The sequence below is a fragment of the Delphinus delphis genome, chromosome 7 (genome assembly GCF_949987515.2).
Source record: "Delphinus delphis chromosome 7, mDelDel1.2, whole genome shotgun sequence".
Lineage (NCBI taxonomy): Eukaryota > Metazoa > Chordata > Mammalia > Artiodactyla > Delphinidae > Delphinus > Delphinus delphis.
This window is the reverse complement of record NC_082689.1, coordinates 114950536-114971292: the sequence shown is the minus strand read 5'-3', so window position 1 is coordinate 114971292 and position 20757 is coordinate 114950536. Positions and strand designations below refer to the sequence as shown.

The following is a 20757-nucleotide window of genomic DNA, read 5'->3' as shown; positions in this document are numbered from 1 at the left end:
GTGGAATATAGAAAAATGGTAACAGATGAACCTGTTTTCAGGACAGGAATAGAGATGTAGAAATAGAAACCGATGTGTGGACACGGGGGAAGGGGAGGGGTGGGACGAATTGGGAGATTAGGGTAGACATATATACACTGCCATGCGTAAAATAGCTAGCTAGTGGGAACCTGCTGTATTGCACAGGGGGCTCAGCTCGGTGCTCGGTGACGAGCTACATGGGCAGGATGTGGGGTGGGGTGGAAGGGAGGTCCAGGAGGGAGGGGATATGTGTATACACATAGCTGATTCACTTCATTGTACAGCAGAAACTAACACAACATTGTAAAGCAATTGTACTCCAATAAAAAAAATATTGAGTTTTATGACTCGTGAAACATGGTACATCTTTTTATTTACTTAAATTTTCTCTCAGCAGTAGTTTTCAGCATATACCTCTTTCACATCTTTTCCAAATGTATCCTTAATTATTTCATGTTTTTGATGCTATTATAAATTGTCTTATTATATTTTAATTTCAGATTGTTCATCACAGTTAATTAGAAATGCAATTGATTTTTTTTTTTTCTTTTTCTTTTTTGCGGTACACGGGCCTCTCACTGTTGTGGCCTCTCCCGTTGCGGAGCACAGGCTCCGGACGTGCAGGCTCAGCGGCCATGGCTCACGGGCCCAGCTGCTCCGCGGCATGTGGGATCTTCCCGGACCGGGGCACGAACCCGTGTCCCCTGCATCGGCAGGCGGACTCTCAACCACTGCGCCACCGGGGAAGCCCGCAATTGATTTTTTTATGTTGATCTTGTTTTGTTAAACTTCGCTTTTACCTCATTTATTTTAGGAGCTTTTTTTATAGTTGCCGAAAGATTTTCTTCCTAGAGGCCAAAAACGGTTTTAATTTTTCCTTTCTATTCTGATCCTTTTTATTCCTTTTTCCTTACTTGTTGCCCCAGCTAGAATCGCCAGTATAGTGTTGAGTAGAAGCGGTGAGAGCAGATATCCTTGTCTTGTTCCTTATCTTAGGGGAAGCCACTCAGTATTTCACTGTTAAGTGTGATGTTGGTTGTGAGCTTTCACACATGCCCTGTATCATGCATGTTGAGGCAGTTCCTCTGTTTCGCATTTGTGGGAAGTTTTTATTAGGATTGGTTATTGGTTTTTGTCAAGTGCTTTTCCTGCAGCTATCACAATGATCATATGAGTTTTCTTTTTAGTTGTTTATTTGATGAATTATATTGATTGACTTTCAAATGGTAAAGCAGCCGTACATTCCTGAGAGAAACCCCACTTGGTTATGATCTGTTATCCTTTTTATATATTATTTTGTTTAATTTGCTTACATTTTGTTTAGAAGTTTTGCATTTATGTTTGTGAAGGATATTTCTCTTTCGTTTTCTTTTGTAATGTCATTATCAGGTTTGGTGTCAGGATCATTTTGGCCTCATTGAATGAGTTGGGAAGTATTTCCTCATTTTCAGTTTTCTAGAAGAGTTTCTCTAGAAATACTATTTCCTTTTAAAATGTTTGATAGAATTTTCCAGTTCTGTTCTTTTCTAAGGCAGAAGCGTTATTTATAGGAGGCTTTTGAACAGCACATTCAGATTCTTTCATACCAATGAAGCGGTTCAGGTTTTCTCTTTCTTCCTGGGTGGACTTTGATCATGGTTTTCAAGGAATTTATCTATTTTGTCTAAGTTCTTGAATATTTTGGCAAAAAGGTTGTAATATTACCCTATTATATTTTCAATATCTCTAGAATCTAGTAAGGTCATTTCTCTCATTCTTGATATTGGTAATTTGTGTCTTCTCTCTTTTTCCCTTATCAGTCTTGTTAGATTAAATATTTGGGATTAAATATTTTTAAACACTGTGAATGCTAAATAAAACCTTTCTTCAGGTTTGTACGTAGCTTATGGGCCACCCTTTGTCTGTCAAGTCTTAAAGGAAACAAGTGACCGAAAAATACTGAACCAGGTTCCCGTTCAAGCGTAGAGTCAATAGCTAGACAGTATCAAATATACAAAACCTCAGGGAACATAACATCTCTGAGCCTATTTTGAAAAAAAATTTAATGGTAAGGTTAAGCCATCTAAGAGAGAATTCAAAAGGACTCAAGAAGCATCTCGGTGAAAGAAGTCAGAGTAAAGATTAAATGCTTTAAATATGGAACGAATCCTTGACAACTGTGAGAATTATAACTACAGAATAGTATTAAAATGTTATAAACTTGGGCAAAGTAAAAGTAATAATATAAGAAAGCAAGAGGAAGCAGGGACTAGTGAACTATGTGAATCCATAGTAACAAAAATTAAATATTAATATAATACACTAAGCTTTTAAGATTTTCCCTGACTTTTTTTTTTTTTTTTTTTTTTTTTTTGTGGTACGCGGGCCTCTCACTGTTGTGGCCTCTCCCTTTGCGGAGCACAGGCTCCGGACGCGCAGGCTCAGAGGCCGTGGCTCACGGGCCCGGCCGCTCCGCGGCATGTGGGATCTTCCCGGACCGGGGCACGAACCCGTGTCCCCTGCATCGGCAGGCGGACTCTGAACCACTGCGCCACCAGGGAAGCCCTTCCCTGACCTTTTTATTCTTCTCCTCCTTCTTCTTTTGTAAATGAATGGTAGCCTTTTTCTTTCCTTTAATTCAAGAGAAATCCATTTAGTATTTTCATTGTGGCATATGTAGCATAGTCACATTGTAATAGAATTATATCCACATTTGTAGCCTTTTCTATGTATGTATAGAGTTTCAGAACGATTTTTCCCTGCTCATAATGGAGATTATTTCTTAGGGCTATGGCTGTGGCTAAATCTGTTTACTTTTTTTGTTATGCTTTGCGATATTGCTTGAATTACTTACAAGAAGCCTGCATGCTTTCACCAGTTGGTATATTCTCCCTGTTCTTAAGATAAGTATCTTGCTGTCAGAATTTAGCGTTCTTAGATTATGTTACAGTTTTACATTTTGTTCTAATTATACTAAACCCTGTAGAATAATGTGGATAATATGACATATAATCACTTCATTTTCCCCTCATATTTGAATTTAATCTTTATATTTTTATTATGAAATTCAACTTGTTCATTCAGCCTTTTGAGTAATAATGTCCCATTTGAATCCTCTTTCCTGGAAAATTACTCTCTCAGTCCGGGAAACAGGAAGCTCTTTTGATTTTTCAAATAAAAGCAATTTAATGGAGGCAGTTGGTTTCTAACACAGGTGTTAGAAAGTCTAAGAAAACAAAAGGGAGGGGGTTTGGAGAAGCAGCAGGAAGAATGGGTAATGCCTGAGGGTCAGAAGCTTGTGTCACTCTGGGCTGGAGCCCACAAGCTGAGACCTGCTGCCGCACTGGTGAGCTGCTACCGTGGATTCTGGATCTCCAGGGCGGTGCTGCTTTAATCAGGGGTGGCATCATCTGCGGGGTTCTGTTTCTTTCTGTGCCCTGTCCCTGCTGCTGTTACAGCGGCTGCCAGCATCTGACGGTCACCTGCTTCTGACTTGCTCCGCTTTCTGATCTCCCACCAGAAAAAAGGCAGACCTGACAGAAAGCCAGCCTGCAGGGGAGCCTCCCAGATGCGGGGCGTAGCAGACAGAGCAGGACAGGACTGAGGCCTGGGCAGCTCGGTTAACGTGAAGTTAAATTCGTGTGTATAAGCAAGCCGTAGATGTCTGTAGTTGTGAAAGCTAGGCTTTCTGTTTATAGTCCTTAAGAACTTCAAAAACGTATCCAGAATACTTTTTAATCACCAAAATGATTAATAATCTTGTGAGCGATGTAGGAATGGCAGCATGACATGTTTATCTGGATACCGTCCTATCCCTAATGGATACACATTGGATAAATGCTTTTCCCCCTCATTATCAGCAATGGTTGGGAATACTAGCACTCTTGTCATCTCTCACGAAGACTGAGAGATGGAATTTTGAATATCAGGGGATTTAATACTTCCTTTGCCAGCCTCCTCACACACACACCCCCTTGTTATCTCTGTTCCAAAACGTCCCGGGGATTACAGTCCTTGTTCTAATGTGGAAGTACAAAGCAGTGGTGAACCTAAATCTGTTACCTTGTTCACAATTGCAAGTGTAGCTCATCCTTCTTAGAGGAGATGTATTAAGAAACATCAACTTACCTAACCTTTAAAATCGTGACAGTGTTTCTGACTTTCCATTAAAACTTGAACAGATGTGCCATTCTATTCACATTTATCTGTACTTGTCCATAGAAGATGATCTTAAAATTGCTTGCTTATTAGCTTTGGAAACCTATATTTGTATGCTTTTATATATATTAAATTTCCATCTATGTAAATGGTTATATTTGATATTCTAAACATTTGTGTTCATTCACTCAAATAATGTGATGTGTCAAGGAACAGATTCTCTGAGAACCAAGTTTTTATTTACAAATTTGCTCTCAACACATTGGAGTACCACAGAGGAAGCTCAGTTCCCAGGCATAAACGGTGTGCTTGGAAGACAAATCACCTTCAAGATAACCCCCTGTAATGCCCAACTCTTAACCATATTCTGACCTTCATTCCTTCTTATATAAAAATATCTGGAGTTGCCTGTATCTGGACGTGCAGGGATTTGAGGATGTGTCTGTGATCGTTATCAGTAGGTGAGGAGGAAAAGCTTGCTCAAGGAAAGAGCAGTTCTTCGAGATCTCCCCCAATGTGTCAGGCCCTTGTTGAAGGAGTAGTAAAGACACTAGCCAAACCGCAGACGTGGCAGGAGGGCAGGGCTTAGATGAGCTGGGACAGCGCAACCTGTTTCTGAGTCTAGAGGGGTGCCTTTCCAGGGCATAGCAGAGGAGGAATTCCTCTCAGACAGAATTACTTCTTTCATACTCACTCCCAAACAAAGGAGTATCTGAAAACGAAGTGTCTTTGGAACACATCCTTGTTCATTAATGGAAGAACTGTAATTAAGCTTCATCCATCCAGGTAGAAGTGGAATATAGTCCATTCTTTCCTTCTTACCCTCTGCTCCCTTTTCTCTGCTAGAAATATCTTGTCTCATGTAATTGTAGTATAGTCATGCCGTGTGTTGTCATTTTATCTTGTAGTTCTCTTTAAGGTTTTCTTATTGTACATATTTATCTATTTCAGTGGGAGAACTGAAGTCCAGTCAGTTCAATATGGCAAAGAAAAGGCAAATAAAGACAGGGTGTTTGCAAGGTAAGCCACTTCTAATTCAGTGTCTGAATTTTTTTTAAAGCAAGGTTAAAATTGCTAAAAACTCTTTTTCCAAATATGATTACAGAATTATCACATGATTCCTTCTTTAATTAAATGATAAATTATGTTGAGCGAATAATGAAATAGTTTGTCTAGTTTACTCAATCAGGTTTTTTTAGTGGACCAAGGATTGTAACCCTGACTAGGCAGAATCAAGTATTATATTATTAATATAACATTTTGTTGGAAGGCTTGTTTCCCTTTTGTTAACATTTTTGAGAAACATAGTGACTCATCTCATATATTACCCAGCCCATTTCTTCTTTCTTTAAATCATATTGTTAAGAAATAAGTTGCTTTTTATTTGGGTGCTATTTTGTTATGTTCATTTTTTAAGATCTGTTAATAACCAGTTTGCTTTTCAACCAGTGAGATGACATGATCAGATTTATGGTTTAGAAAATAGTTTTATAAGCAAGTGTAGAGAATGAATTAGAAGTAAGGCTGGGTACCCAGAGACCGGTTAGGTTATTGCAGTAATCCAAATGAAAATAACAAAGGTCTGAACTAAAACATTGACAGTGAAGTGGTTACTAGGGAACAAATTTGAGGAGCTTATTTTGCGAGTGGAACAGGCACAAGTTGTTGACCCGTTGGTGGAGGTGTGTGAGAGACAGGAGTGTCTGGAGAGACTTGTCAGCTTGGAGTGACATAAAATGGACAGGGGCTACAGGAGAGAACAGACTCGTAATAGAAGACGTTAAATTGGCACAGGTCTAGTTTGAGATGCCTGAGCAACGATCTAACCAGATTGTCCAATAGATGATTGAAAACTCAGCCAAGAGCTCTGACGAGGGAGAGTGACCAGATTGGTGGCAGCTGATCTTTACTGAAGACCTACTGTGCCGAGCGTTGTTTCAGGCCTTGGGAACACAGTGAAGAACAAGTAACCCCTCTTAGTCTCATGGAGGCTGCACTCTGATTGGTGGAGCAGGCGCCTCATATAGTGAGGGCTGAGGCAGGGAAGGCCCTGGGCCGGAGCCAGTAGTGGGCAGGGTGCGCGTGGCAGTGATCCAGGAGATGGCTAGACAGGCAGGCAGCGGCCGGAGTCTGTGTGGCCCTGTGCTGGGAACAGTGAGGACTTAGGATTGTAAATGGAGGCCAGGGGGACTGGGGGCATGGGAGGGATATAAACTGACTTGCATTTTAAAAATGTGGTAGAGTTCTTGTGCTTTAGAGTGATAAACTGAAGTATCTACAAGTATCGTATGGTTTCTGGGGTTTGCTTCAGAATAATTGGGGGGCGAGGTGAAACAGGATTCTCATGATGATGCTGTTGAACCTGGGGCCTGAGTACACAGGGTTTATCAAACTCTTCTTTCTACTTCTGTTTATATTTGAAATGTTCCAAAATAAAAAGATGGGGGAGGGTGGGAGATTAGCCTGGCTGCTGGGATAGAATCACTCTGTGGGGATGTGAGTGGAAGAGGGTGACCAGTTAATCTCATAATGGCTAATGCTTATTTTGTACTTACCTGTGCCAGGCAGTTTTTGTATATTAACTCACAACCCCCAAACTCAGTGAGGTAATAAATCCATTACAGATGAGAAAACTGAGCGAGTTTGAATAATTTACCTGAGATTGTACGGAGAGTGAGGGATGCAGCAAGATTCTAACCAGGCATCCCAGGTTCTTACCCACACTTTTAACCTCTGTGCGGTAGTTTTTGCTGTTCTGCGCGAGAAGCTTGACTCCTTCCCTGTCTCACATGTGAAAGATGATCCCGTTTATTGTCTGTCTCCTTCACTAGGTAGGATGTCAGCTCTAGGAGGACGGGAGTTTGTCTGTCTTAATTCACCACAGTAGCCACAGTTCTCTAATGAGTGGGGTATGGTAGATGTTTTTTAAATGAAGCAGTGTATTTTCAGTGAAAATAGCTTAGAGAGGGTGAGTCCTTAAAGAGGTCATGAGCTTAGAGTCTGCTGCCAGTGGAGGCCTGAGAGTTTTAATAAACGAGAAGTGGAGAATTTTGCTTTTGACTTTAATTTTGCTCTTAGTCTTTGTCCGAAAGACCTCCTGCTTTGTGTTTCTAGGGTGAAAAGCTGCTGTTTTTTTCTTTCCTCCAAAAGCAGAAACTGCTTTATTGCTCCACAAGTGATGGCTCATTTTTTTTAAAGCTCCAACAATGCCAAATAACATAAAGAAAAATCGTAGGGCTTCCCTGGTGGCGCAGTGGTTGAGAGTCCGCCTGCCGATGCAGGGGACACGGGTTCGAGCCCTGGTCCGGGAAGATCCCACATGCTGCGGAGCGGCTGGGCTCGTGAGCCATGGCCGCGGAGCCTGTGCTCCGCAACGGGAGAGGCCACAACAGTGAGAGGCCCGTGTACCGCAAAAAAAAAAGAAAAAAGAAAAATCGTTACCCCCAACACAATCATTTAAAATTGTTTTGTATTTACTATTCAAGATTTTGCCATGTATATACTCACAGAGATATTGATATGTATGTCTATATTTTATTTGTTTTAAACATTGTTTCATACTTTTTGTTGCTTGTTTTTATCACTTAGCATATCATAGGAATTTTCTTCGATGTTGAAAGATCTGCAGTCATTCATGTCAGTAAATCTTAAACACTTAAGTCCTTTTAGATCCTTCCCTTCGTCCTGCCACCGGTCCGCGTGCACAGTCAGAGTCATTTCTGGGGCTGAGGCTGTGCCAGCACTGTGCCTGGAATGCTTGTAAAAATAAAAAACAAATAATATTACAAGTTCCTTGGAGTAAGGACATTTGAAACAAAAAAAATCATTAGAACATGATTTTTTATGTGTTTGAATAATAAAATTTACTTGGGTTTTTTTTTTTCCCCTTCATTCCTGGCTTACCCTCATCTTGATTTGTCTATGAATGATCTCTCCAATCAGAAAATTGTCAATGAAAAATGCCTTGATGTAGGAAAGATTTCACTGGTCAGGGCATATAGCATTTTGCTGTGATAAGTTTAACTTGAATTTGAATGATGTAATTCATTTCAGCATTTGTTCAAAAAAGTTTTGAAATTGATTTATTTTGGCTTTATTTTTAGATTTATTGAGGGAAATATTGTCAGTTTCTCTATTAAATATAAATCTTGGTGTCATATTAGTGGCTTGGTTATTTCAGAAGGGAGAAAGAAAGAAAGTAAAAACACAGAGATGTCTGCCCCAATAGATACAGCTACTGAAATTACTCAAATTCCTCCTTTCCACAGTCATACTTTTTTTTTTTTTTTTTTTTTTTGCTGTACGCGGGCCTCTCACTGTTGTGGCCTCTCCCTTTGCGGAGCACAGGCTCCCGACGCGCAGGCTCAGTGGCCATGGCTCACGGGCCCAGCCGCTCCACGGCATGTGGGATCTTCCCAGACCGGGGCACGAACCCGTGTCCCCTGCATCGGCAGGCGGACTCCCAACCACTGCGCACCAGGGAAGCCCTCATAGATACTCTTGTTTCCAGTTTGAAAGTATTAAGGACCTGTACAAAGGTAAAATGTACAGTAAAATGTTAATTTGAAACCATTTTCCTTGAAATTGCTCTTGAGAAAGGAATAGTTTACTTCCTATCAACTTTGTTTTAACTTAAAATGTACATATTTATTCTAGTTCTTAGTACTATAACTTTTTTGCAACACTCCTTTCAGACTTGTTAAAATCAAAGTAAATATTTTTCTGATTCTTCTGTTAAAATAGCACCATAACAAAATACTTGCACTTTTTTATTCTTTTCCTAACAAGAAGCTTAACTGTTTGTCTTGCTTGATATTTGTAAAAATACTGAACATGATTTCATAACTAGTTCTACTGTAACATGATATCCTAATATGAATACCAAGTCATAGGTGTGTTTATATATTAATGTTAATATCACATGCAAATGACTTCCTTTATTTATATGTGTAAATGCTTTAATATTTTGAGCATATCAGATTTTGAAAGGTATACAGATAGTTACACCTGCATCTTACTAGTTCATTTTTTTTTCCAGAGCAGTTCCCAATGCATTTTATTTTATTTTATTGTTTATTTATGTTTTAAATTTAATATTAAAAAAAATTTTTTTTAAATTTTATTCTATATTGGAGTATAGTTGATTAACAGTGTTGCGTTAGTTTCAGGTGTACAGCAAAGTGATTCAGTTACACATATACAAGTATCTTCATTTTCAAATTCTTTTTCCATTTCTGTTATTACAGAATATTGAACAGAACTCCCTGTGCTATGCAGTAGGCCCTTGTTGGTTACCTATCTATCTATCTATATATCTATTTATTTATTTGGCTGCACCGGGTCTTAGTTGTGGCATGTGAACTCTTAGTTGCGGTATATGGGAGCTAGTTCCCTGACTAGGGATTGAACCCAGGTCCCCTGCATTGGGAGCGTGGAGTCTTAGCCACTGGACCACCAGGGAAGTCCCTGGTTATCTATTTAAAATATAGCAGTGTGTACATGGGAATCCCAAGCCCCAGTCTATCTCTCCTCCCCCACTTTTCTCTGCCTGGTAACCATAAGCTCATTTTCTAAGTCTGTGAGTTTGTTTCTGTTTTGTAAATAAGTTTATTTATATCATTTTTTTTAAGATTCCACATATAAGTGGTATCATATGATATTTGTCTTTCTCTGTCTGACTTACTTCACTTAGTATGATAGTCACCAGTCAGATAGTTCTTCATTTTATATATGCATTATTAAAATGTGAAATTGTTTAACAGGTTATCTTATAAAACAAATATGCATTATTCAGTGAGTAGTAGAGATAAAATTCCAATATGATGGGCCCCAAATAACTTCCTGTTTCTTTTGTTGTGCTGGAATTGTATGAATCTACTTTGAAATAATAAGTCATCATCTAGGACAAGTACTGTTTTAATGATCCCATTAGCTCTGAAAGACTAAGCTTTTCTGGGATTGTGATGATCTGATGCATATCTATCAAAATACCCTAATGGTTTTAGCAATTATTAAATTATTCTGTTAGAGTATTAGAGAATTCTAGAATTCTTGTCCACTCCTTGGAATTTTAGTTGGCAGTATAAATAGTTAGAAAAGATTTCTCCTTAAACTTTTTATGTAAGGTTGTTTTTTCCAGCAATAATAAATGTTAACTTATTTTTCTGATACATCAACTCTTTGAATTGCTTTCAGACTTTTTCAGTTATCATATAATATCTAAGAAGAAAGCAAAAGAATGTTCCCATGCAACAGAAAAATAAGGTGCCATGGTCAGAAAATAAATTTACCACATTGCAAACACTGATGAAGTGTGGTATTTTTTTCTCTGAAGTTTCCACACTCAACAGGAAACATAGACAGCAAGCTTGAGTGGGTGGGTCTCTGAGGTTAAAACTGTTAATAAAATACCTTGAAATTTAGTTTTAAATGCAAAGCATTTCCAACCATGTTTAGTTTATTAACAACGGTAAAGTGTTCTGATGCTTTGTATTAGGTGAGTATAACTGGATTTTTTTCCTCCTTCAAATGACTCTTTCCCTCTTTTAGAAAATGAAAATAGTTGATCTCCTGACTGTGGCTAGTGAACTCACTTAAACAGTTTACATTTAATAATCCAATATGTGAGTAATCTGTTTACTAACATTAATAGAAGAGCCATAAATGCTGTTTATTTTAATAATCTTTACTTCATTTAAAAAATCTAATGCATGAGATAATATACTTTATTTTTATTTTATTGTGACTGATGAGGTGGTTAGACTAAATGGTATCCTGACTTGTCTTCAAATCAGAAAATCCTGTAATTTAAACTCATGGTAATGGGAAATGTTTATGTTTTAGTGACTTCAGATTCACTTATGAAAAATGAAATCTGACTCAATGACTTTTTAAAAAAATTGATTACATCTCTTTTAGAAAATGTTCAATGTTCTTAAATTAAGGAGATGTCAGTCAACTATATTTCAATTTAAAAATAAATAAAAGAAAAAAAAGCAACATCATTAGGCCAAACTAAAAAGATTTTAGCTATGAATACATGAAATGATAGGGCATTTGTGTGCTTTAGATTCAGAAGTAATTTAAGTTACTTGTGGTTTAGTAAAATGAATAAACTAAAACATTCCACTGAAAATGTAGATACTCATAGATCATTTCTTAGAAGGTAGGGAAGGACCGTAGGAGCATACATTTTACTAGTAAATTTTGATATTTAGATGTAGAAACTTAAGTGGTTTGTCTGTGGGAAGGTCAAAGCTAGGATTGATGGTCCCCACTCATTGTTGTTTTTTTTTTTTAAATAAATTTATTTATTTATTTTTGGCTGCGTTGGGTCTCTGTTGCTGTGCACAGGCTCTCTCTAGTTGCGGTGTGCGGGCTTCTCATTGCAGTGGCTTCTCTTGTTGCGAAGCACAGGCTCTAGGCGCACAGGCTTCAGCAGTTGTGGCACGCAGGCTCAGTAGTTGTGGCTCGTGGACTCTAGAGCACAGGCCCGGTACTTGTGGTGCACGGGCTTAGTTGCTCCGTGGCATGTGGGATCTTCCCTGACCAGGGCTCAAACCCGTGTCCCCTGCATTGGCAGATGGATTCTTAACCACTGCACCACCAGGGAAGCCCCCCACTCATTGTTTTAATGCTTCCTACTATGTATGTAAATTTTCTTGAGTACTCGTGGTCAGTGTTACCATGCTTTGTAGTTTAGTCTGTTTGTATGTGCTTCAGTGAGTTATTACTGAAATATAAAACTGTCTAAGTTTAGAAGCTGATATATTATGTGTTTTTATGTAATTTGCTTAATTCATCGTATTAACCTTCATATGAACTCTGCATGTCAAAAAGCTAGGCATTTAAATAGATATCATGTATTTTCCACTTTGGCCACTTTTCGAATTTGCATAAAAAATGACTTCAGTTGCTAATTCACCTAAAATTCTAAGGGTTTTTGACCTCAGTAAGGATCAATATCTTTTCTGAAAAGATCATTTACTCTCTTTATCACTATAATAACTGACAATATACAGGTTAGAAAACATACGCTACTCCCCACCGTGAGACAAAATAATTAACCTTCCAAATGTTTCCTAAAGAAGAAAAGAAAAGAAAAAAACCCACTGACCTACTGTATATAAAAGGGGAAAATTTATAAATAAAATATACACAATTATCATTTTTATCTTGTCCTCATTGAGGCAGAGGGCCAGGGTTTAGGTTTAAGGACACTCAGGAGATGATGTGTTAGGAATTGTTTAAAACACCACAAGATAAGCTCAAGTCCCAGAGACGCTGGGACAGAGACAGACAATGTCTAAAATATAATGTTGGCAGTATCTGGGAAAGCTTGATAGCCAACGATTCCATTGTTTTTTTCCTTTCGTCTTTCTTTCTTTGTTTCTTTCGTTTTTCTCCTCTGCCCTATTCTCTTTCCTACTTTTTCTTGCCTTCTTTCTTCATATAAAGCAGATTTCCTTTCTTAGGAAATTGTTTGGTAAGTAGCCTCCAAATGCATTAATTTCTTGTAAATAAACGTGTTGTGTTTACTCATCTAGAATATGATGTATTAAGACAAACTGTAAGGTTTGGTACATAGTTTGGGGTAAAAAATAAAATTTTTTGCATATTATTTAAATTATTACTCCAGATCCCCAAGTAAGCCCTTGGCACGGAAATTAATGGATTGGGAAGTAGTAAGCAGGAATTCACTATCTGATGACAGGTTGGAAACACAAAGCCTTCCATCGCGATCCCCACCTGGCACTCCAAATCAGTAAGTACATCAGGTGTACGTTTTGCTAATTTCTAAATGTTTGGCTGTATGTTTCCATTGCCTGAAGATTATAATATGTAAAATTAACATTTTTCAGTTAGACATGATTTTCGTTGCTCCAAGGCATTATTTCCTCTCAGCCTGGAGCTCAGTGTGTAAGCAGAGCATGACATAAAGATGCTCACTTAACTACAAAGCTGACTTCCACAGTCAGGGTCACTAGCCAATATATCAAGGCCTATTAGTAGACTTAAAATCTGGGAATATGGTTGTAGCTGACATAAGTCTTTTCCATATGTATCTCCAGCATAATTTCGAGGAGAGTGCATATTATTTGAACATGCTAAGTGTTGTGATTCTCTTGCTGAAGCTCCTACCCTGCTTCTGCTGTGCCAGTGTCTGTGGTCTAGGAAAAGGGATTTCCAGCCTCAGTTCCCACCAGCTCAGCCATAGCTCAGCTGAGAAGCACCTGTTACTCAGCACTTACTGTGTATGCACTTCATCCTAGCATTTCTCACAAAAGCTGGATGCTTGGGTGTAGGTAGTAATAATAAGATAATAAACGTGTACTGGCCAAAGATGTTATCTTCATTTCATAATGTTAACAAGTGTGTTGTATGTATTACATGTATGTGATTAAGATAATGATAACAAAATGAATGTCACCACACTGACCGTCCTTGTTAACCCAAAAGGTTGATATAAGAAATATTTGAATTTTGGCATGGAATATAATATTTAAAGAAGTCTTCCTCTGGACATATTTCATACACATTCATGTTCAATAAATGTGCACTAAATTCTACAAGTTGTTTCACTGATGGGTGTTTGTCAGCTTAAGAGTAAATTCCTACCATATTGGAAGTAAAGTGTGTGCACAGACAGCTGGCTTCACAGCAGGTTACCTAATAGCTGGGTGTCTTCGTCACTACTTAGAAACAAAATAGACTCAAAAGTTGGTGCAGTGTCTTGCTAATTGCAGAGTGCTGAGCATCTTTTTTATAATAGACTGCATATAAATTCAAAGGCTAATCAGCTTGTTGGAGAAGATCCAGAACCTTCTTTCTCTGGTCCCTTTTCCAGCCAGCCGTTCCTTATTTGTTACCAGTACCCCACTAAACAATTACAGCAAATTATGGAAGACACATCAAATTTAAACCAGATGGTTGAATTAATTAATTGTCACTAACTCTGATCAGACTTTCTGTTAATGAAACAATTTTATGTATGATATGAAGAAAATTGTTCTTTCCCTAAATCCTAAAGTGACTGTGTCACTTATGAAGATGGAAATACGGTATTCAGTATCTCTAGTCTTAGAAATTATAGAAAATCCCATAAATAAAAGTATTTATTAAAGGGTTAAAACAGAATTCAGACCAGAGGATATTTCTGAATTATTGGCTTCTCTCCTTTTATTTTGTAAATGCTGATTAAGACGCACATTTGTAGTGACTGAAACCTAGAAACATTAAGGTTGGTGGGGATAATGGATGATTGAAATAGATAAAATCCCCGTGGCAGATTGCTAACTCTAGCTCAGATCTTTTGACTTCCTATTCTGTGTTTTTTCTGTTTCTACCATAGTGTCTTTGTCAGAGACTCAGCTTAGTAAAATGTGGTCAGTCTTAAAAACACACACCCACTTTCTACTGCGATCATATAAGAAAGAAACTTGAACATACTGAGTTACGGTACGTTTTTACTCAGTTTTTGTTCCTCTTCTCGTAGCCGAAATTCTGCATTCACCCAAGAGGGAACCAGGTTACGGCCGTCTTCAGTGGGCCATTTGGTCGGCCACGTGGTTCACACCTGCCCCGGCGAGGCGTTCGCGAGGCATCGGTCTCCATCTTCCACGCAAGCTAACAGCATTGTTTTGGAATCATCTCCGTAAGGCCTTTTTGCATTTAGCTTCCTTTTTATGAGGAATAATGCCCCAAATTGTTTCATTTGAAATAATCTGGGAAATTATAGTATTTGATACAAGACTTTATGTGATGTTTTAAAAATTTATATATTTGTAAATGTGCTTATTTGTTCCTGAAGGTCTTGGTGACCCCCACCCCACAAAATCGCTGCTATTATTTTGTTGGCTCTGTATATTCTTGAACTTTTAGTGCACATTGTTACATATTTCTGTAGATAAATGCATCACTGTGGTCAGGCAGTAAGGTGATGAAAGGTAGAGTTTTCTTAATATTTTTCAGGAAGGGAACCATAAGGATGAATAGACAGTGTTGGGGAGATGAAGTAGCAAGGGAGAACATCACATTGAAAATAAGTTACAGAACGTGTGCATACCTCATTCTAAAATTCACTCCTATCTCATTACAAGTTGATGCATAAATTAAACTTCATAATTCAGTATATCAGTTTAATGCACAACATACTTACCTCCCATTAATAGGCAGTCTTGATTTATTGGTTCATATAATACAGTTAGTTCATATGCAAGTAAAAATACAGTGCAAGAGTTAGAAAAAAAGTAAAATACTTTATAAGATACATAGGTAGGTAAGAGGATTCATTAATTGCTGAGGAGGAAAAAGGGGTTTCAGATACAGTGAACGTGATGCGGGTTGAAGAAAGGGTGGGTCTGAGTGATGGAGAGCAGGTGGAGTGGCCAGCACAGCAGCTGTAGGTGCTCCAGGAAAGCGCGCCTGGTCTGTAGGAGCGACTGCTGTCCTCTGTGGGCGCCAGCAGGGAAGGCGGCCAAGCTATCGGTACCAGTGGGCGTTTAGTCTGGCTAACGTGTATCTGGGTGAAGGATTTGGATTGTATGTGGACATTTTAAAGGTTGGAGGAATAGAAAACTATACACTGCACAGTGACACCCGTGGAGCATGGGTGGACAGGAGTTAGGATTGGTGGAAATTTAATGTTATATTACTTTAAAAATTATAACTCTAAACGTTTTGATTTTTAATAAGCATGTATTTTCTACTTCTAAAACTTTAAAAAGTACAGTAATTAAAGACGTGATTGAAATGTTAACTGATTAAATTTTCAAATGACATGCTTTCGGCACATGAAAGCCGACCACTTGGAGGAATCACAAAGTCCGTGTCATCACAGACAGAACGGTGTCACTCCTGGGGCCTGACCACATGATCTCAGTCTAGTTTTTGTAGAGCCCTTTCCGTAGAGCCCATACACATCTGCCTATGCATACAATTGAGTATTTCCTTTCATAAATTTTATAGATTCACAAACCCCCCAAATCACTTACCTCTTCAGAATACCTTTGTTCTCTTTTCCTGACCTGAAGTGGAGGAGGAGGTTCAGGATAGGTTGGAACCATGCAGAGTTTTTCTTCCCCTGCCCAGTCCACCAGAATTTCAAATGCTTGGGGCTTTCTCTTTGGACATCTGTTTTATGAAGCTTAAGTATTTGTATTCAGTTTTGAATCTGTAACACTGCGTTGGAAATTCAGCCAATCCTCACCTTAAGAATAATGAGAGAGTTCTGAAAAGACAAGCTTAATGGTAAACTAATAAAAATAACTTACATTGGTAGCTTACAGTCAGCTTTTTCATAAATTATCTCATTGTTGTATTCAAGAGAACTCAATAAAATAGGAAAGCTATATAGCCCCCCTTTACAGATGAGAGAGCCACACTAACAGCATTTGTCCCAATTTATAGAGCTAAAACTCGGGTTTTCTTACCTGAGCCACTCTGTAGAACTGTGTATCCTGGACAAGGCTTTGTTGATTTTTTTTTTTCAATTTAGAGGAAATATTTTTCAACTTGGAATCCATAGATTTTAGTTTTACATTGGCCAAATGTGAAAAGAATGCAAACAATATGTTGGATTAAGCACAGAGCATTTCAGCGTAGCACAATGCATTGAAATTGATGTTGCGATATCTCACCAGTTTCCTGCTCTTTGAGGGAGTCCAGGGGCGTTCAGGTGAGCCTGACTTCAGGCACTGGGTGAGCTTGCCCACTTCCCAAGGAGAAAACGCTATTAATTCGCAGGTGTGTTTACTGTGGAAGCAAACAGGAGGCTGTTGTACTGCTTAAAATTACTGTTTGTAGGCAGGGATGATTGAGGTTACATCCTACCATTTCCTTCCTTTCTTTAAATGATCCACAGAAAATTAGACCGTTTTTAGTTTGTGATTTTTCTGAGATAAACATTAGCCCTAAATTAATTTTAAAATACTTAACAGATTAAAAAATAAATAAATTCCCACCACAATGCTAAGACGTAACAGGGAAGCTCAGGTATTTCTACAAAATAATTGCAAAGTGTGTGAGTGGGATGGATACGGTTTTATTTTTTATTATGATACAGATTGCTAACAGCTGCAACAGAGAACTGTTTTGAGTGCAGAGGAAGCTGCCTCACTGCTGACCTTGAAGCACTCATGAGGAAACTTACAGCCACCTGGACTGAAAACAAGTCAGGAAAGCTTTGGCCCACCTGGCTTGATTGACAGTTTTAACAACCATTTATCTGTTGTATGTTTGAAGTGTGGATATCTGGTTGAACACAGAGAGGAATTCCCCGTGTTCTCAACTTCATCCTTCAGTTCCTAATCACCAGAGACTATGCAGATTTCATAATCCTCAAATGTTAAATCCAGTTCCCTGAGCTATTCTTTCCTAGACTGTCCCGTTCCAGTCTTATCTTTATCCAACCTAATCAATTCCTTTTGCTTCGTCCTGAAAGCTTTGCCTTCCCTCTGCCCCTCTGAGCTACTGGCACTGATAACTTCACCTGCAGGCTCAGCGTAACCCAACTCCCATGCCAGCCTTGATCAGGTCTAGTGATATATCATGGACCATGCAAATACTAGGCTGCTGTAGGACAAGGAAATAAGAGAAGCAAAGGGGGTGGAGTGGAAGGAGTGTTGAGCCATGGGGCCTCAGAGGGCGCACCCTGTTAGATGCTGTACCTGTGGTGGCAGGACTAAGCACGGATCCCTGGGCTGCTGCTCTGCAGCGTACTTACCTGCAGTCCACCTCTGGCAAAAGCCTCCCTTACTTGCAGTTGGGAGCTGAGGTCAGAGACTTGGACTTTGGCTGAAACCAGGAATCTCAGGTCTGGGACCTTGGTTCTGGAGTAGATTCCTACTGATAGAATAATATGACATTTTCAGTTCTATTCTATTAATCATATCCCCGGGAGTTTCTATGCACTTTAATTGCCTTGAGCATCAATTAGTAATCAGTCTGAAATGGTGTTTACTTTGAAATACTCTGAATGTCACTGTAAATTAGCCAAAGTATCAAGAAGCCTGAATTTTGAACCAGAATTTTATCTGTATCTTACGGAACATAAGTATGGCAGGGGTAAATGCCCAGTGAAGACTTGGATGACGCTAGTGATTGTAATTGAGTGAGACAAGAGCTGCTGGTATGTATTTTAGAAAATAAGGTTTTAAAAGGAGCCATCATTCCTGGCAAGTTTGTATTAGTGTCTACCAAGAATATGGTTTTTGTTTTCTAGTCTTAAATTAGAATAAACTTTATGCTTGTATGAAGGGTGTATTTGTACAGTTAAACCTTTGGCAGCATTTTTTTTTAATTTACAGTTTTAAGAGTTTATCCTGCTCATTTTTCTTTTTTATGAGTAATTACAATAATCTCTTTGGAACTATATTTTCTACACTCTCCCTATGACAGATTTTTTCCAGCTCCCATATTTAACGCCAAATGACTACCTCTACTTGTAAGACTCCAGGCACAGCCTTGATCCCTACTTCTTTCTTTGGTTCCTATTTCCCTAGTCCTGTCTAAACCATCTGATAGTAGATGCTCGTCTTCTTTTAGGTTATAGGTCCCTTCTCTCAGGTGCCAGCTGTTATTTCTAGTGGGGCTGTGTCCCACTATGCTGCCTGGTTGTTCTTTCCAAGTATGTGATGTCTTTTCATTCTGTTTTCCTTGGTAGTTTTTGTTTATTTGTTTGTTTATGTTTTAGCCTAGAAATAGTACCTTTTTATTTTATTTTTTTAATTAAAAAAAATTTTTTGGCTGCAGATGAATTGGGAGATTGGGATTGACATGTACACAATAATATGTATAAAATAGATAACTAATAAGAACCTGCTGTATAAATAAATAAATAAAATTTAAAAATAAATAATTTTTTGGCCGCTCCATGCAGCTTGTGGGTAGGGTCCTGGTTCCCCTGGATCCCCGACCAGGGATCGAACCCAGGCCCCAGCAGTGAAAACGCCAGGTCCTAACCAGTGGACTGCCAGGGAATTCCCAGTGGTACCTTTTTAAAGAACTGGCCTATTGCATGGTATTATTTTAAACGTATTATAATTTCAAATTACAACACATGGTTTACCTATGAAAGTCATCTTCCTAGATAATTGTTTAGTAGATTGACTTCGTATGATACTTATACATTAAATATGAACAGGGAAGTTATTTGTTACGATAAATTGAGTTAATATGAGTATGTCTTTAAAATGTAATTGATACCTTTTGCCCAAAATAAGAATTTTAGAAGTCTGTGTTGATATTCTTGATTACTTTTATAGACAGTAGTTAGATAGGTAGATAGACAGATAGACAGAAAGAGAGTGTGTTTGGTTATTGAAGCTGGAAACACAGGAAGGGGAAATTGTCACCAGGATTACTGGGAGAGTGCATAATTAGTTTGTGAAAAAGCTCCCCAGACCAACCTTAACCTCTGCAGTGACCAGGCCCATGGAGAGCTTGTCCATCACTCTCTGTGAAGTTACCTTAACAAGAAAGTTACATAAAACAATGAGAGAAGGCAGGTAGCACCTGTCCTGAAATCCAAAATTATATCACCCTTTCCTCTCTTAGATCGTGGCTGACCCTCTGCCTGTACTCCATTCTCCTCACCCTTTCTTTAGAGCTTGGCTCAAATCCCAGCCCGAGCCTCTACGCTTGGACTCTCTTCCTATCTGGGTCTTCTTGTGGACTTCAAATGAGTAAAGGAGAGGGTGTATTCAGATACCCATTGGAGTCCGGCAAGTAACACTGGGTGGGATTCATGTGGCCTGGAATGCCTGTGGCCCATCTAAAGGCAGCAGCTACCACTTGGCTTTTTCCAGTTGTTGGCAACCTGTAATGCAGGTCTATTCTTTCCAAAGCTTCCACATTTTTCATTCTGGAAATCCAGATTTTGTATGTAATTTTTAAAATGTAGTCAACTCACATTTTTAAAGTGAACAGGCCAAATGTATGTTGGCAAAAATTGGCCCACAAGCCATGAATCTGCAACCACTGTTCCTGTACAGTGATTTCTAATCAGGAAGTAGATAATAAAAATCACTTCTGGAGCTTTTTGGACTGTATACGCCGGGTCTCTAACCCTGGAAACGCAGACTCAGCAGTCTAGCAGAATGTCCCGTGGTGTCAGTGCCGTCCCTCTCTTGCAGCTGAGTGTTGCCATCATGGTACCCCTGCCCACCAGGCCTGGCTCGCTTAGATACTGGGCTGCACAGCAGGCTGGGGTTTGTCCCTGTTGTTTGTCTTGGTGCTGTGCTTAGACTGTTATCTGAACCAAGAATAAAGTTGTTCTGACTCCATTCCCACGTGATCTCAACCTTATACTCTTCCCCCAAGGCCTTTGGTTTTTATAAAAATTTATTTATTTTATTTTATTTATTTTATCTTTGGCTGTTCATTGCTGCACACAGGCTTTTCTCTGGTTGCAACGAGTGGGGCCTACTCTTCGTTGCAGTGTGCAGGCTTCTCACTGCGGTGGCTTCTCTTGTTGGGAGCATGGGCTCTAGGTGCGCAGGCTTCAGTAGTCGTAGCATGCGGGCTCAGTAGTTGTGGCTTGCGGGCTCTAGAGCGCAGGCTCAGTAGTTGTGGCGCACGGGCTTAGTTGCTCCGCAGCAT

The 20757-nt window shown here is 39.0% G+C and overlaps 1 protein-coding gene across 3 annotated transcripts in view; it reads left to right on the top strand.

Annotated features, from left to right (window-relative positions):
• The window catches only part of PTPN4 (protein tyrosine phosphatase non-receptor type 4), a 174883-nt gene that overhangs the window by 116660 nt on the left and 37466 nt on the right, over window positions 1–20757 (top strand). For all 3 annotated transcript variants that reach the window (XM_060017056.2, XM_060017055.2, XM_060017057.1), the window contains 3 exons: window positions 5110–5178; window positions 12797–12922; window positions 14654–14812. In XM_060017056.2, the coding sequence (XP_059873039.1) occupies window positions 5110–5178; window positions 12797–12922; window positions 14654–14812 (354 nt within the window). The remainder of the gene's footprint in view (window positions 1–5109; window positions 5179–12796; window positions 12923–14653; window positions 14813–20757) is intronic.